Source organism: Eucyclogobius newberryi, unplaced genomic scaffold (genome assembly GCF_026437365.1).
Source record: "Eucyclogobius newberryi isolate DKJ021-1_F unplaced genomic scaffold, fEucNew1.0.hap1 SCAF_3, whole genome shotgun sequence".
NCBI lineage: Eukaryota > Metazoa > Chordata > Actinopteri > Gobiiformes > Gobiidae > Eucyclogobius > Eucyclogobius newberryi.
In genome coordinates, this window is record NW_027315945.1 from 27,953,090 (window position 1) to 27,968,598 (window position 15,509).

Genomic DNA, 15,509 nt, shown 5'->3' on the forward strand with positions numbered 1-15,509 from the left:
TGCATAATTCTGTACTGAAATTTCCTGTTCTTGCATGTCCTGGGTTGCAGAAAGGTCGTATCGTCCTGGTAGTGCTGGTATTGTCCTTTTCTCCTTTTCGCTGTGCACTTCTCGATGTGTTTGATTATTTGGGTGAACAAGGGATTCAAGATTCAATTTAAGGTTGAAAAATATGGCGACTGAAACTTCTGGATAGAGAATATTTATGAATGAAGTGTATTGATAATGAAAATCTGAAATTATTTATTCCATTTTGCCATATTGATTTAATAACGCCATGTTTTAGACGATTTACAATGATTAATTTAATTGTCAGACTAGTCACAATTGTTACGGTTAATTTCCACACACCCCACTTCAAAATCGGGGGAAAACAGGGACTAAACATGGAACTTAACCAGGACTAGACGAGGACTAAACCGGGACAAAACCAGGTCTACATAAGAGGTAAACCGGGTTCAAAGGACAAGTGTGAACACAGTCAAAATTCTTTAGGAATAAGGATTTGGTACTAGTATAACATTTACATAGGTATAACAGTGAAAACAAACATATGATCAATAAAAATTGTATTAATGTTAATGTAAAATCAAAGGATACAGAGGAGCTAAACAAATTGTAGCGCAGATATGTAAGTATATTATCTATATTATCTATACTGCACATAGCCCAGAGTAGGTATAGGAATGTGAGGAAGCAGATGAGTGTTCTTTTCGACGTGTTTGCACCTACAATTATATATATATATTTTTTAAAAAGTCTCACCACTGGATACCAGAACAAAAATGTACAAACGTGCATTTAAAAATAAATTAAAAATCTGTCTATAAAAAATCTATAAAATCCGATATAGTTACCTAGTATTGAACTATAAAATAAGGAGATCAGCATTACACATGTTGGTAATTGTAAACTGCAATATTGATCTAAAGCGGCTTAAGAAACTGCAGAACTGGAAAGTCCTGAATGATTCAAATAATTGATGATGGGGGTAGGCGAAAACCGGACTTTTCTGAGCTCTCGAGCCACAGTTATAGGACAATACAGTATTACTCCAACATGTAGGAATCAATCACAATACTACTCAGAGTAAAACAAATGAGGAGGGAAAAACTGATAAGGTTTAACATGGTTTAAATCTGCTTTTGCACAATATATCTCTTTTAAGTATCAGACAAATGTGAAATTACCCAATTTTCATTTTAAAAAGCGCTTTTTCCAACATTTTCAATCATCAATTATATTCTTGATATTCAGATTTCGCATTTTGTCAAAACAACATTCACAGTATTATCCATTTTGTCGAATATTTGCCAACATTTACCATGACTTTGTTCAGTTATTTCCTCAAAGGTCTTCCTCGCTCTTCTTCTAGGTCGTGCTGTGTTTATGTGCTCAGCTGACCACACCCGAACAGAGCCACATGAGCTCTGTGTTTGAAGTCTCTCTGAGCGTAGGCTCTGCGGCCGTGTCACACTGTGACAGCGATCCGACATGATTAGTTTATTCTGAAAAATGTGTTTCCCTGCTGTTCTCCCTCTGTTTATGAACACCATCCACCAATTCAAACAATACAAGAGCATCGGTAATATCCTGTCAACCTCAAAAAGTTTAAACTGAAACAAGATCACATGGCTGGCTGGCAAAATCACGCCAAAGTAGAATTCGTCACCGTCTTATTGGATGAAAACAAGTTTGACTTACCCACGAATTTCCAGCTGTGCTTTGGCAACAATGGAAAGATCCAGAGTCACGCTGTTGCTGTCAGGATTGTCTTTGTTGGAGCTGTAAAAGAAAGCCAAATGGATTTTATGTTAATCTAACCTTAAACTGGCATATTCACAACAATGTATTTATTGTTAGTTTGTGATACTGGAAAATCATATCATGTAATGCAAGTGGGACTGCAACTAATGACTGAATAGTTGAATAGGCAGCGATGTATTTTTCAATTAAGGCCTCAAGACAGTGAATATTTATGAATTAAGTATATAATTGATGTGAAATTGTATACCTATTTTTTTGTACATTTTGAGTTAATAATGCCGCTGTTTTTTGCATGTGTTTTAAAGTCTGTCTAGTCCAGATAACAATTACAATCATCAAAATAGGACAATGGCTATTTTTTTTTTTTTCAATAATCAACAAGCCGTACAAGCAAGAATAATAAAATGTTAAGTGACTTGATGTTTTCTAATTAAACTGCAGGTCTGTAAATGTAACTGTACATTTTGTTTGCATAGTAAGCATATCTTTATTTTTATCCTAGAGTAGATTTATTTTATATCGGTTGTTTTATCATTGTTCATTGTTTATGTTGCACTGAATCACCAAAGCAAGTTCCTATGTTTGTGAATTTTGTTCATTGGCAACGGCAATAAACCGTTTCTGATTCTGAGGTCTATCAACTCAAATGCTGTAGTAAAAACAAGACAAATACATCATCCATAATCAACAATTCAATATAGTCTGACGCTTAATTGTTGTTTTTATTATCCTCTGCATTAGACTCATGCTTCAAAGCTCAATGTTCCATGATGTTCCAGATCATGTCAGATTTTGGATGTGACTTTCAACATGAAGTTTGTGATCTATAAAACAACAACTTGACGTGAAATTGGGCTAAACATTTTGTAAGAATTCTATGTAAAGTTTTATTCATAAATGAGACCTCAGATCTTGTGCTATAGAGTTTTTAGCCAATTTGAAATAATAATTGTTTTAGGCCGATGGGGAAAGAAACAAATGACACACAAACACAAACCCTGTATTATGAGTTTAAGGACACATTTCAGCACATCTCTTTCTCGTCTTTGCTGTTTTAAAACTGTTCGGAAACGTCTCCCACATCAGCTAACGATATTCTACTATCTGACTATATTCCCTCTTTCACACTGAGCATAAATCGCCCTCTAGCCCTCCTGTCTGGTAGCTCTAACCTCAGCATCCGTTTATCAGTGCGTTAATCTGGCCTCTGACTAAAACTCCTCTTGACATGAGATAACCCTGTGATGTACTTAGCCCTAATGCTATCCATCCTGGTCGTTCCCATAGTAAATCACAGCATCTAAAGTGAGAAATTCCCTGCCACTGTGTGAAAATTGGGTCTTTGTCTTGTGATGTTCTCTAGCACGATCAATACAAGAAGGAAAACAATAGACATGTTGTGCGGTGCTTGTCTTGGCGCTGTACTTCCTCCAGGCCTTCTGTCTGGTCCTGTTTGCGCGGTTAGCTTCATCGCACCGCAGATACTGACAGCTTTGGGAAACACACTGAACATATTTGCATGGACAACAACTAGTTCTTTGTGAGGGACTCAATGCTGGGGATTTTGTACAAAGTATCTTTGTCACGACATTCGATTCGGTTCATGTGTACTGATTAATTGAGATAAGGGCAGGACAGGGAATATGATTAATGTACAGTTTTTGGTGTATAGTGATGTCCAGGACCTAATCAGTCATATAAATGATAAAGATAATCATTGGGGGATTTTTCTTCTGGAAAGCTCTTGTGATTATTTCTTTCCCTCATCAACCCTCATCATGCACAAAAGGAAAAATCTTCCAGCTAAGATTCTGAACTCAATATGGCTGCTCACTGCTCCTGACAGGTCCCAACTGCATTGAAGAATGGGTCAAATCCAGAGAAATGATTTTCCCACTGGGACAATAAAGAACCTTAACCGTATGAAACTATTCTTCCACTAAACAAGATAAATTTAGACTGAAAAGAGAAAATTAAGAATAAAATCAGCCTTTTTCAACATTTGAATTTGAAAAATATTACATATCTGTCAGATTTAGGACCTTTGTGTTATTGCAATATATATTTTTTCTGTTGCCATATTAATTATTGCCACATAAATAGGTCTACATTTGTGATGTATTATAAAAACTAATAGTCTTTGGAATGACCAATAAATTTGCATCAAAAACAGGAACAGTGGCCATGTGAAAGCCATGAGTACAGAAAAACTGTCTCCTGCTCTCCATCTGAGAGTGTGACAGTGAAACCATCATATTAAAGAAGATGTACGTGAACGTGCCGGCGAATCACCTGTGAACCTGGAGCTCGAAGCTGATCGTCGGGCCTGCATCATCCAGCCTCTGCACGGAAAACCTCAAACCTACAGAGAGCTGGGCACCAAAAGAAAGACGGACAAAAGGGTTAAACTCAAAGTAGGTGGAGTGACTGTAAAAAGATGACAGGAGGCAGAGGAGATGCATCTGTTCTTCAAAGCCGTGCGATCTTTAAAGGGTTCACTATGAGTCAGTAAACACATCACGTTAACTCCAGGTTCAGTTATGAGCTGAGGACCATGTTTGTAAAGGGTCAGCAGCAATATCAAACCTGACAAAGTCCAGACAGACGCACACTTAAAAGCTACAGTTAAGTTTCTTGTCTCTCTTCAGCTTAAATCCCCTGCCCTCGAGAATAACTCAGAACACATGGGACATTTTGCTTCTTCATCATCATTTCCTAAAAAACAATGTAGCTTGCTTATGCCCTTGTTTGGACGTGTGATGCTAAGAGGTCAGACGCACGGCCAAAGGAGGAAATGACAGCATGTTCAAGAAAGAGCCCTGGGGGAGTTAGAGAGCTGTGGACAAGGACATCTTCACAGGGACACATACGAAAGATCAAAAACAAGATATTTGGAGAGGAAGACGTCACTGTCAAAGAAGGACGTTGGACAGAGGACTTCAAAAGACCAGACTGATCAGAGGAAGTCATTGTAATTCATCACGGTTGAGGAAAGACATATCTGCAGGGCTGGGTACCGTTCAATTTTAGGCACCAGTACTCAAGGTTACAAGATTGTTTTAACCCTTGTGTACATTTCTTATTTATTTGAGCACAACCAAAAGTTACTTTTTGCTAAGTTTGCCTTGTAACTTCCTGTAGCGCTGTCTCTGGATCCACATTTTTGTCCAAATTATCTGGTTAAAAGAACAAAATAAAATGTACCAGACATAATTGCAACTATTATAGATAATAATAGTTCTTTGCAGTCAGTGTTGGAAAGCCATAACGGTGATAAAACCTTCACTTTCCACAGACAGTGAAGTGAGTTAAGAATGGCATTAAAGGCCTTAAACGGGGAGAGTCATAGAGGACTTACACGATCTTAAGTATTTTCACACATTTCCCTGCATCGTGTCAGGCAACGTGACCACACAATCTGGTCTTTTTGATTAGGACCCATTAATTACATGCATAACTTTGAGGAATAAACATAATCATGATGGATTGGGTTTAAAAGAATGTACAACTATTCATTTCAACTAATTAAATCTGCAATTTAGATGTTTGTGTTTTGAGGAATGAAGAAACTATGCATGCTTTTCATCATTAAGGATTTGTAATAAACCAGCAGACAAAGACAATGACACCGATACTTGGCCTCAGGGTAGAGAGCGCGTCCACCAGACAGAAGTATATCAGATCAGTGAATTGGTTTAGGCAGTAGCCAATACAATACCTCAAACATGGAGTTTTTCCCAGTACTATGAGCCAAACAATATTTTACTAAGTTTAACAAAAAATCAAAATTTTACTTTCTCATTGATAATAAACTCAAAACTCAGTTAAAGGGAACGATCAGTTTTAGGTACTCTAAAGTCTAAAGTAGGTACTCTTTGGTCTTTAGTAGCTTCCAGACAGTACTTCAGTAATATATATTTGACAGCGTAACATTTACTTGAGTAACAATGTTGGTTCTTCTTTTCACTGAGTAAATCTTCAAGTGACACAAGTTTGACTGTATTAAAGTAACAGTTTCTTGTAACTCTCTTTCAGATGCAATTTAGTATTTTGCATGTTTGTGATGAATCCTTTTCATCACAAACATTCAATTTTAATTATTTGTTGCTTTTGTCTCACAATGAAATCAATTTTAAATCATAAATCAGATATTATGTCTTATAATTACTTCAGAAGTAGTTTCTTAAACTACTCATACTTCAAGTAACGTTATTCTTACTTCTTTGTCTACTCGACCCACCTCAGAGCAAAAAGACCTGAAACTCCAGAACCACTACAGCAGCTTCCCCTCTGCTTTCCAAGGACACTCAGGTGTGTCAAAGGCTCCACCGTGAACTGCAGTGATGAGAATCAGTTAGCGGCTCAATGTGACACAGTCTGCATGAGGTTTGTATGTTCTGCATAAGCTCATGGATTCCTGAACGTCCAGCGGGGCAAAGGAGAGTTAAATATGGGAAACATCTGGAGGGCTGGAGTGCCCCCTTGTCCTCTCCGCGTTATAACCCCCTCCCCCAAACGCTGAAACATGACCACACAATTGATTTATCAGAACGCCATGTGGCTAAAACACCACTTATTTGGCCATGGCACTTTTAAAAGAGTAACATGCTTTTGTTACGTAGTGCTTGGGTAACGACTCAAAATTACAGTATATTATTTTGTCAATGGGATTTCAGTAAAATCACTGGTAACTACAGAGATATGGACCTATATATACATATTAAACAATGGCTTTAAAGCTCTAGTGTAGCGTGACATTCCATTTATTTTGGGCCTTCTGCCTGAAACAGTGTGGAGCAGAATTAGATTCAGTTCACCAGAAGGGGGCGTTGTACTAATGCTGCGATCATGTGATCCTTGAGAATTGTTTTATCTGCATTGAAAAATGAACATAAATGCACAAGTCACTTACTGTGTGGAGATGAAACAAATCTGCTGTAATTGTCAGGTTGTCAGTTGTCCATATCATGAAAGCAACACATTTGTGCAACAGAAGGCTTTCGAGAAGACTGATGACAACCAGTCTCACTAGTTAAACACTGTTAAAGAACAGACTCAGTGATTTTATTATTGGTGACATCAAAATCCGGAGTTTCTGACATAAAAGCAGAGAAATGCAAAAATGTCGTAACCCCGACTTGTCTTCTCGGAAACCGAGCACCCGAGGACCACATGAAGGCAGCATGAACGTGACTACACATCTGTCCTGGAGGTTTAGAGAGAATGAAGCAAAAACAATTTTGTCAGATATTGTTTCTTCTTAATGTGCTTTTCTAATGCAGGAGAGTGTATTGTATAGTATAGATGAGTGTTTCTCAAACTGTGGTAATAGTACTACTGGTAGGACATAAGCTCCTCTTTGTGGTACTCAGACTCATGTAGGTCTAATGCTTGTTTCATTATGAATACTGGTACATTTATCTTTTTTTTTGTCCTCCTTTGGTTTAGCCAAATTATGATTGCACATTCATGACATCAGAATTTGGACTAAACAATAACTAAACCCAAAACTGAACCTGGACTTGCCCAGAACTGAACAAGGATGATGACAAGACCAAACCAAGTCCACATCAGGAAAAACGGGCTCACTTTAGTAGTGTGAACACACTTATACTGTAGCAACAGTTCAATGTTCAATGTCCAGTTCAGCCCTAATTTAGACCTTGAATAGTCCTGTTTTATACGTAGTTTAGATCTGGTGGTACTTGGTGTGAACCTTTTGAGAACCTCCGGCATAGACAATAACTCAAAAATGATCAAAACCAGCCCTTTATGTAAGATTTGTTTTTTTTTTTAAAGCTCAAATGTGTTCACAATCTCACCTGTGTCCCAGCCACCATCGGGTTGCCCATGTCACACGCGACCATTCTGGACTCATTGACCATCTTGTACTCACAATTCAACTGCGACAGCGCCTGGAGGAGGAGGAGGAGGAGGAGAGTCGGTGAAATGAAATGAACGAGCGAACCAGGGCATGTGACAAACAGGCAGCAGCACGAGATGTGAGAGAAAAAGCAAGAACAAGGGAGGACCCACCATCAAAGGGGGAAGGGAGAGAGGAGACGCAGAGGGAGAGGAGAGCAGAGTGTGATGAATGCTCTGACAGTAACAACCTCATCAATCAAACCTCCCTATTACACACTCATTAGAGCACACGGACACGCATGTACACACACACACACACACACGCATAGACACGCGCGCTCGGACACACATGCCAGTTGACCCTCTCCATTTCCGTGGTCACTAATGCAGCTTGTAAGTCCTGATAGGAGCTTTTGGGCAGTCGGCAGTGGAGCGTATTCTGTTGATAGCTTTGCCTTAATCACTCACAACGAACATAAAGACAAAACAGGATGTGATGTCGTACTGTAAAATATGGTCAGAATTTGACAGCAGTTTCTCAGGTACAGTTTAGATTTTTGGCATGAGTTGTACTTTTAAGAGTAGTTCCTACACTACTTTTTTAATATCATTTTGTGAGTAACAACATTGTCTTCCTCTTGTGATGTAAAGTTTCTGCTGGATAATTTGGCACATGTTACTCATCCATCTTGCATTTATTGATATAGCTCAAAAAACAGGCATTCTTTCTGTGAGTGGCCTAAAATGTCTTCACATGGATTTTATTTATAAAACACTACATGGAAGTCTTGCCAAAAGTTTACATATGGACAAAATGCAAGCTTCCATAAACCTCCTCAAACTCACTCACTTCTCAGCTCTGAAACCTTCTGCACACATAGTTCAGAGAGTATAGAGTTTGGAGCAGCTCGATTTCAAGATGGCTTTTTAAAGATCAAAACTTAAGGTGGAAAGTCAAATACGTGACATTTTTGTACGTATACATTCTTTATAAAGGAGACCCCGGATCTTGCCATACTGTGGAGAATCCCAAGAAAATAATATCTCTAATGTTTCCATGGAGACAAGCAGGTGACAGACACTCCACCAAGTTACACAGTGCACCTTTATTAAACCTTTATTTTTTGTTTATTTTTTATCTCTCTGACCTTTCCTTTAAAAATGCCAGAATATGCGTATTTGTCTTAGATGAAATTAACTCTAAATTATAAGTCAGATGTTACGTTCAGAATCAATCATGTAGTTACACTTTGTATTTTTGGCAAATTTGGCGTTTTGCTGCCCGTATTGCACATCATCACTTTTTACGTTTATTGGAATAACAGTAACTTATTATATTTTGTATTCCAAAGTCACTCTTACATGAATACTTTGTGCACACGATCCACCTCTTGCTCTGATCATAAACGTGCGGCTAACTTCCTGCTTTGTATCCTGAGTAGGCAAAAGCGTCACTCGAGGGATGAAATTACAGCTAAGTCCATTAGATCATTTCTAGATAAGCCTGTAAATCTATTTCCACTGTACATCCTTTTGGGCTTTACGATGTAACCTGCATAATTGATTTCAGACACATATGTAGCCCGTGTTTGAGCGTGCTGACCTCCACACGACGCTCCACTCCGATGTAGTCTGCCTCAGGAGGGAGGAGAACATGGAGCTCTGTCTCGTAGGCGCCTTCCCCGAGGTTAGCTGCGTGTACGATTAGCATGAGGAGGTTGTCATCTCCAATTACCAACTCTGAGTGGTCCCTGAACAAAAAGAACAACAAGAGTTAACATAACTTAACATTGGACGAAATATTAAGAAACTGGGTCAGCACGAAAATAAGGTTCCTTAGTAAATTATTTATAAGCACCAGTTATTTCTTTATCAGCACTTAGACAATTACTAGTATTTGTAGATGGCTTGTAATACCTTATTAATGTTAGTAAGCCATTAACCAAAAACATGTGAATGAATAGAATAAACTCAATAAGCTGCTTATTAAAGTATTTTCAGTGACAAATGCTAGTAAATGCCTTATAAGCGCTTATAAACAAATGTCTAATGCTTATTAATGCATGACAAATAGTTTATTAAGGAACTTTATTTCAAACCATTAACAGAAATGGCAGTATTCAAGTTACGTATATATATATATATATAACTTTGAGAAGCACTACACTAAGCAACTTTTCTGGTAGAGGGCACCTGTACGTCTCCATGGAGATGTTATTGCTTTGTCTGGAATGTTCCACAGTATGGCATTTACCATATATACCTCCACCAAAGTAAGAACATGTGTTTTTCAAGGTTCTTTTGGCCAATAAAACACATGTAATTGAATAAATGAACGATAAATAAGCTTATTACCATAGTGAAGAACATTCCAGGCAAAGCAATAATATCTCCACGGAGACAAGCAGATGGTTGACTCTCCACCAGTTAAAGTTACACAGTGCACCTTTAAAAGACTCCATGAAAAGGCGTGTGGTCATAAGTATAACATTCAGCACTACATCGTCTCATTATTGCACGTCTGTGAGAGGTGACATCGCCCTGACCCCACCGCTCGCCCCTCATTCTCGCGCTTGTGTTTGGAGATGAATGCCATCGAGCTCGGGGCGACGGGATGTTTACATAATGTTGCAATGGCGTTACATTACAGCTGGAAACACTATAGAAAAGGTGAATTTGCACACAAATCCGCAGCAGCAGCACCGCGTATGGTATATGGTGTGACAAATGGCAGATGGCGTTTCTGCTTGTGTTTTGGTTTGTGACGTCGGGAGCGTTTACAGGTTGAGGTCAGAGGGCGTGGCCGTGTCAGGGCTTACATCGCCGCAGAGATCTGAAGCTCCGGGATACAGATGTTGTCGTCACCACAGTCCAGGAGGATGTAGGACTGAAAAACAAAAGAGAAGAGTGCACAGGGGAAGACCATAAGGAAAGATTTACTCACATATAAATAGAAACATATAGTAGTGTTGGAGGTTTGTTCACTCGATTTGTAAACGTCGATCAAAAAAATCGTTTTTGATCAAAGGGCAGAAAATCTACATACATCTTTGTGGGTTGTTTTTTTTTTACATGTGGATAAATTAGGGTGAAATATTCTCTAAATCATCAAATCAAACAGTTGCTTTGAACGAATGCTGCATCAGAATTTGTTTTCAAACTTCATTTTGATACTGAGGAAAAGGTTCTGGCATTCAATATAGAATTATGATTCACAATGATACTAATAATAAATGAATAATACATTTATACAACAGAATATCATTTGTAGATACCCAAATCCAGACTTATTCATAAAGCACTTTAAAAACAACAACAATTTTAGCCAAAGTGCTGCACACACCGATTTACAATGGAAAAACTGTGAAAACAACTAGACAAAAAAACATGATCAATTGGACAACTCATTCTTGGTTAAAAGCCAAAGAGAAAAAGTATGTTTTAAAAGTATCTAGAGAATAAATGATCATAAACAGCATTTTTTACTCAATAACATCATATTGCATTGTGATACAGACCTGTTTTAATATAGAGGCCTCTGTGAAAGAAAGTTTGGACTCCCCTGACATATGATGATACTCAAAATCTAGTTCAAATCTAAGCTAAAAACAGTTTTGTTTGGCTGTGCATATGACTGAAAACAGTTTTGTAATTTCTGTCACGTGTTAGTGATTTTAATGCATTTCTCCTGTTGTGTGAAGCACTTTGCCTTGTACTTGCACTTTGCCTTTGCCTTGTGTACTTATTGTACTCTACAAATAAACTTGCCTTGCATACTTCCACCTCACCCATCACATCCACATGCGCGTTTCGACACATTTCTGTTTCTGACATGCTCTGATGATAGCTATAATGAGAAACACCCCAAAAATGTAGATGATAATTAGTCAATATCGCCGACGCCTATACAGTGCGTAGAAAAGCTCTGCTCAAGTCGTTTTCTCAAGGCGCTTTAGATAAGACTCACATTTCCTTATTACTCCAATTGTTTATTTTCACATTTCCTGAAAAAGAGCTAAAAAATCCCTATGTAAAACAAATGTCTATCCAAAACAATAAGCTGGTGCACTGCCCAGATGTGTGTTACGTACATGTTCTTGCAGGAAGGTGCCGCTGTAGTGGTTGAGAACAGGCGGCAGGTCTTTGCCCTGGACAGACGGAGCTAAACTGTAGTTCAGAGCCAGTGCTATGGGGGTCAGCTTGTCCCTGAATTCATCCTCTTCCTGTAAAAACATCAAACAAGACAAAAAACATAAGTCACAGTGTTGGGCTGACTGTTTTGAAAAGTCACAGTTGGCGTGTCCTGAAGACTTTAAATGCTGTAGGTAATTATAATGTTTTTCTGCAGACTATCAACTATGGGGTATTTTTAATTTAGTGTAGACTCTAGTTATATTCTACTTTGATTTTAATGCATTTGTATTGTGACTTTTGAATTTTTTTAAACAATCTGTGCTATGTAAATACATTTTGATAGATCGATAGTTTGTTCTGTAGTTCACATAATTCTTGTTTCAGTTTATCAGTGAATATAAATGTCTATAATGTTAATTACGGTTAGTCAATGTATGTCACAAATCCAATCGGAATCACAATACTCATACGCATAAAATACTATAATAATTCCAATTACTCTACAACAACGTGCTGTTGACTTACTTTCAGGTAAATAGTGTAGGTGACGCACGCTCGTGGTTTGCGTTGGCTCAGTGTTAATGTTCCCGTGCGCTGCGGCTGCTGCGTGTCCATGAAGAGGATCCGTTTGACTCCGCCTCTGCTGCCTTTCAGCCAATCCAGGTGCAGCTCGGCCTTCAGGTCTGAACACAGAAATACACTATGTCTCACGCATAGGCCGCTTTGTATTGAAATGGGATTCAACACTATTCAGGCAATATCAATTCACAAATGTCTCCCTATATTTACATTACTATTATTCTCATAACAATACTGAGCCCCAGTTGGCAATCATGTCCCAAAATCTTAACCTTCACCAAAAAATCGGTTCGTAAATCTAACCCTAACACCATAACCTGATTGTCAAAAATATATTGTAAAAAAAAAACATTTACTAGCATAGCCACCAATGTAAAGTGGTGGTTGCGTGGCAGCTGGGTTGTGAAAAGAATTATGCAGGAATTACAAAGACCCTACAATTTGCATCATTGAATATTAAGGAATAACTTTCGGAGTACCACCAGATCTAATCCAGGACTATCAGAAAGGACTGAACTATGACACAAGTAGTTCTTAATTAGAGCCTCTCAAGACGAAAACATTCAAATAAACAGATTTTAAACTAAAGACTTTCACCTATCATCTAACCTCACCTGTAAGAATTAAACTATGATTCTGATGCATGTATTTGGTCATTTTTACAGTCATTGTGTTTGTTCCCGGTTTAGTCTTGATGTAGACTTAACTTGGTGCTGTTCTAGTCCTGGTTACGTCACAGTCTAATCCAGCTTTAATGTCTATGTGAAAGTGTGAATGTAGACCTTGTTCTACTACATCAAATAAATGCTATAAAGTCTGTCTTGGTCTTCTTTTTGATGCTCCTGGTGTGCGCTCAGGTTTTTGTAATGAGTCTGACTCCGTCCCACCCACTGACTGCGGTTTGTCTCACTGCAAACAGCTACTTACCGACAGAGCTGGGGATGCCCACTCCACTCACTGCAGCGCACACGTCAACCTTTAGACTGGGGAGGAAATGTGGAGGTGGAGGGAAAAGAACAGAGGAGGAAATATCATTAATACTGAATGTTACCATAGAAATGAATCAAAACAATAAACAGCCTTCATGGGTTTCTTTCTGTTGAAAGGGACATTTTAAAGACTTTGACCATATTTAGAATATTGCTGTATTGAACTCGACTGTAGTCGGCTAGAGACATTTATCGTGCATCGATTTGTCAATCAAAAAGTGTGGTGAAGGCAAAAGCTCTCAAAAGTATGAAGCATCATTATGATCTGACAAAATAATTATCTGACTCAAACCACACTCATAAAACCACAAGCTTGCAGGATTTCATAAAATTAATTCCCCGGGGCCTCGTCCCGGTGGCACGTAGGGAGGCGTACAGGAGGCCTCCAGAACAGATGCCCGAGACTCAGCTGCTCCTCTCTGCGTGGAAGAGCAGTGGTTCTACCCTGAGCTCCTCCCGTGTGACTGAGCTCCTCACCCTATCCTAAGGAGGAGGAAACTCATTTTGACCTCTTCTATCCACGATCTCGTCCTTTTGGTCATTATCCAAAGCTCATGACCATAGTCTAGTTAGCAAAATGCTCACTTATTTAACTGTTTCTAGAAAATGAGTTGATTATAGTTCATTGTGTGTCTGTCAAGCATTTGCAACTTTTTAATTTCAGCTGTGTAACATCTAATTTCATAAAATGGCTTGATTACAATTTATCATGTGTCTGAGAAGTTCAAATCAATGTTTTTCCAACACAATGTTTTTCCAGACTGTACATTTAAGTACTTAATGAATCCATACGCTGCGTTAAATTGGTTAAGTTTTAAGTATAGAAAGATAGTTTTGGACATCTTTTGTGTTAAGTAGAGAGGAGAGTAGGAAAGAGATATAATAAGTTGGGGCATTTGGATAAAAAATAATGACATCTCAAAGATAAAGTTACATAATTGGCATGATTAAATGACTAAAAAACTTAGTTGGACCTCTAAATGAGTGTGTATTTTGTAAAAATCATTAAGTGTTAGCAAGGCACGGTTCATTTCTTTACCCCAGAACGGCGCATCTCGTGGGACTCGGCCGTGCACTCAGACATGGGAGACTGAGAAACCTCTCTGCATTTCCTCCACTTATGTGCTTATTATGAACACTCGTGCTCCTTTATCACAACGAAAATCACGCACAGGAAAGTGACTCCCACACATTCAACCCTGAACACTTAATATCGACTAATTTAAGGAAGCCTGCAGAACTATTGCTCCATAAAAAAACCTAAATGACCTCCTGTGATTTTTGTTTGCTTGGTCCAATTCCCTCAAGTGTAAACGCAGATGTTGTAGACGACTGTTTGTTAACAATTAGGGGCATTATTAGATGACACAATAATCGTAGGGTAGTTATTACAAAGTGTGCGATACAGATGTGAATTTAACCGTCTCTGTGTGCGATAAAATGTTTTAAATTTTCCCCTTAATTCATTTTGACCCCTACAGGTGGTTTCACGTGCCTTTAATACAAGTTTAGAGGGGTGTGCACAAGTGTGAGGGTCTGTAATAAGAGCTGCATGTCAAAGTTAACAGTATGCAGTGCGGAAATGACCATTTTACTGACAACAGCTCTGGTCCAGGGTTAGTGGTTATTACTGTATATAATTACCCCAAAATGGCATCTGTGTCGTCTAGCCATCTCTGAAAACTAAACGTGCATAAAGCGAGTCTCAGTTTAACACTCAGTCGTCATTTTGGCCTTTAATTTAAAACATTACCTTCTTGTTAAGCCACTTCTAATAACCTCGGACAGTATTAAAACTCATATAACAAACTGAATAATTAAACATGCATCTATGTCTCAATTTTCAACCAAGGAGTCTTCTAAGCACTTAAATTAAAAACCTTCCTGTCAAGCAATTGCAGCGCCTTCAAGTGTTGTTTTTGGACACTTTAAGCCTTTGAAAACCTTGGATTTGTCTTAATTTCAGCAGAGTAATATCTGATTTCATGTCTCGCCCTCAGAGAACTTTACTGTTTAACATACATCTCAATTGTGCACCCAGGAGACTCCTTAGCATATGATTTAAAACTAGTCATACATTTTATTGTCGAGGTAAAAAGCTCTTATTTGATTGCTAAATTAGTTGAAATTTTCGATTAACTATTTTCCGTCCCATTCTAAAGTCTAAATATCAGT

At 38.3% G+C, this 15,509-nt stretch overlaps 1 protein-coding gene across 1 annotated transcript in view; it reads right to left on the reverse strand.

Moving 5' to 3' along the window:
- Positions 1-15,509, reverse strand: part of itga8 (integrin, alpha 8) — a 64,112-nt gene that overhangs the window by 8,932 nt on the left and 39,671 nt on the right. Inside the window, exons 16-23 of the mRNA XM_072460059.1 lie at positions 13,273-13,328; positions 12,292-12,449; positions 11,724-11,855; positions 10,452-10,519; positions 9,236-9,383; positions 7,590-7,682; positions 4,060-4,139; positions 1,705-1,785 (exon numbers count right to left, since the gene is read on the reverse strand). Coding sequence (XP_072316160.1) covers positions 1,705-1,785; positions 4,060-4,139; positions 7,590-7,682; positions 9,236-9,383; positions 10,452-10,519; positions 11,724-11,855; positions 12,292-12,449; positions 13,273-13,328 — 816 coding nt within the window. The remainder of the gene's footprint in view (positions 1-1,704; positions 1,786-4,059; positions 4,140-7,589; positions 7,683-9,235; positions 9,384-10,451; positions 10,520-11,723; positions 11,856-12,291; positions 12,450-13,272; positions 13,329-15,509) is intronic.